The 2,500-nt window shown below is 31.7% G+C and overlaps 1 protein-coding gene across 1 annotated transcript in view; it reads right to left on the bottom strand.

Moving 5' to 3' along the window:
• The window catches only part of LOC137615067 (uncharacterized), a 21,138-nt gene that overhangs the window by 9,552 nt on the left and 9,086 nt on the right, over positions 1-2,500 (bottom strand). The window contains exon 2 of the mRNA XM_068344700.1: positions 2,020-2,070. Coding sequence (XP_068200801.1) covers positions 2,020-2,070 — 51 coding nt within the window. The remainder of the gene's footprint in view (positions 1-2,019; positions 2,071-2,500) is intronic.

Here is a 2,500-nt window from a genome sequence, read left to right as displayed (position 1 = left end):
TTTGTTTTAGTCTTTTAGCGGCAACAAAATAGCCATCTAAGAGATAGAAAAAAAAACTGTTGCAGTTAAACAACCCCCCCCCCTTTTTTTCCTTACTTGTAAAAGGCCGGTTATGTTAACAGTGCCCCCCCCCCCCTCCCCTACGTCGTAAAAGGCCGGATATGAATTTAATATTAAACTGTTCAGAGAACACCGAAAGTTATAAAATCTAAAACATAGTATTGAATTATTTATAAGAATATTCAACCCGGTTGACTCTTGAGTTAATAATTTAGACTCGGAATTTGTGGGATGTAGAAGCATTTTACATTTAAATTTTCTTCAAGATAGTAAATTGATTAATCATTTAATCTAATAATACAAAACTTGCGTTAGAATACACTGTTAAAAATTTTGCCGTAAAAAAAGGTAAAAATCCTGAAATAAATGTTACCAGGTATTTACCGTTTTAGAAACGGATATATTGACGTATAGGAGTGATATTACGGTCACCAACCCGTAAAAGATATTAACCAAATAGAGTAAAAATTACGGTCGCCTGTATTTTACTGAAATATGGCTGAGAACAGTATATTTTTACGGAGAATTTCCGATTAAAATTGCAGTTTTTTTAACAGACATTGATGACGGTAGCCAATTAAATATTCAGTAGTTAGCAGTAAGGAAGAAATCTTGATAAAAACCTCATTTATCTATAATGAAACTGTGATTGATTGATTGATTGATTTAAGGTTTTCAGGCATCCTGACATCTAGGGTCATTGACGCCGATATCATTTAGTTTATATATATAAAAAAATTAAAGAATATTCAATTAAAACCATAAAAGTTAATAAGTCATTATAAAAGTTAGATAGTTTTCAAAAGACCCGCTTCTGAAACAAATCTAAAAATGCCACTTGCATAGTAGGACACATCATGTCCAAGAATCTTGGCAAGGATGAACCTGCCACCCTCACCTCGAGCCTCTAACAAATATCTATTCCGCAAGTTATTATAATTAGGGCATTCGGTCAATAGATGCCTCACTGTTAGAAGTACCAAACAGTCGATGAAACTGTGATATCTCCACAACGATGTTAAGTACGTTTAATTCATTACCGAATGCATGGGAGTATTACGTAAAGATAATTAATCTATGTATCCAAAGACTAATACACACACAAGCAAGGTCACTCCAAGGCCTTCTAAAAACATAACAGACACCTCACACGTTTCGAACTGCTGACCTAACAGCGCCAAAACTCCTCGCTGCTAGGAGGAAGGACGCTGGTGACTGGTACAACACATGAACTAACGAGACCGGGGTCTAAGCGATGTCAGGCAGGCCAGCCAATCGGGACTACGGTCTACCCCAAAGCAAAAACAAAGTGCTTCGAAAAGAAGGCAACCTTGCTTACCCCATACAAATGGGAAAAAAGCACATTAATAGATTACCTATAGATAATTAATCATCTATAATATCTATTGATGAAATCATGCGATGGCAAAGATCCAAAAATAGCACTGAGACATAATTGGGAGTAATAACATACCAATATATGAAAATGTAATTATACAACAATACTTTTGAATATTGTATCTAAATCATATTAATACAAAAACGTGTGACACAGTTGTTTGTTCGCCCTATTACCGAACAACACTCAATGCAAAGAAAGGAAATTCCTATGAAAGGCATTATCTATCTGTCTATCTATCGACATAGTGTATATACCTGTATGTATGTATATATATATATATATATATATATATATATATATATATATACATATATATATATATATATATATATATATATATATATATATATATATGTGTGTGTGTGTGTGTGTGTGTGTGTGTATGTATACATATGTGTGTGTATATATATATATATATATATATATATATATATATATATATATATGTATATATACATATATACACACACACACACACACACACACATATATATATATATATATATATATATATATATATATATATATATATATGAAAATAAAACAACTGAGCTTACCTTGATCTATGACAACTCCTAAAATAAACATTGTGGCTTTATCAAGCTTACCTGAAAAAAAGGAAAAAAACAAATATCAGTTTTCAATTTACATGAAATAATGAAGTAGAATTACGGTGTAACAAATATATAATTAAATAATAAGGATTCCACAAAGTACATACAAATAAAACAGACAATAAGGGCAAATAAAAATAATCGAAATATATATATATATATATATATATATATATATATATATATATATATATATATATATATATATATATAGAATAGGAAATGAAGTGAGCGATTGGTTTCCGGTGAGAGTGGGGCTGAGACAGGGATGTGTGATGTCGCTGTGGTTGTTTAACTTGTATGTTGATGGAGTGGTGAGAGAGGTGAACGCTCGAGTGCTTGGACGAGGATTAAAACTGGTAGACGAAAATGATCATGAATGGGAAGTAAATCAGTTGTTGTTTGCGGATGATACTGTACTGGT

The sequence above is a fragment of the Palaemon carinicauda genome, chromosome 21 (genome assembly GCF_036898095.1).
Source record: "Palaemon carinicauda isolate YSFRI2023 chromosome 21, ASM3689809v2, whole genome shotgun sequence".
Classification (NCBI taxonomy): Eukaryota; Metazoa; Arthropoda; class Malacostraca; order Decapoda; family Palaemonidae; genus Palaemon; species Palaemon carinicauda.
This window is presented reverse-complemented; position numbering and strand designations above follow the sequence as displayed.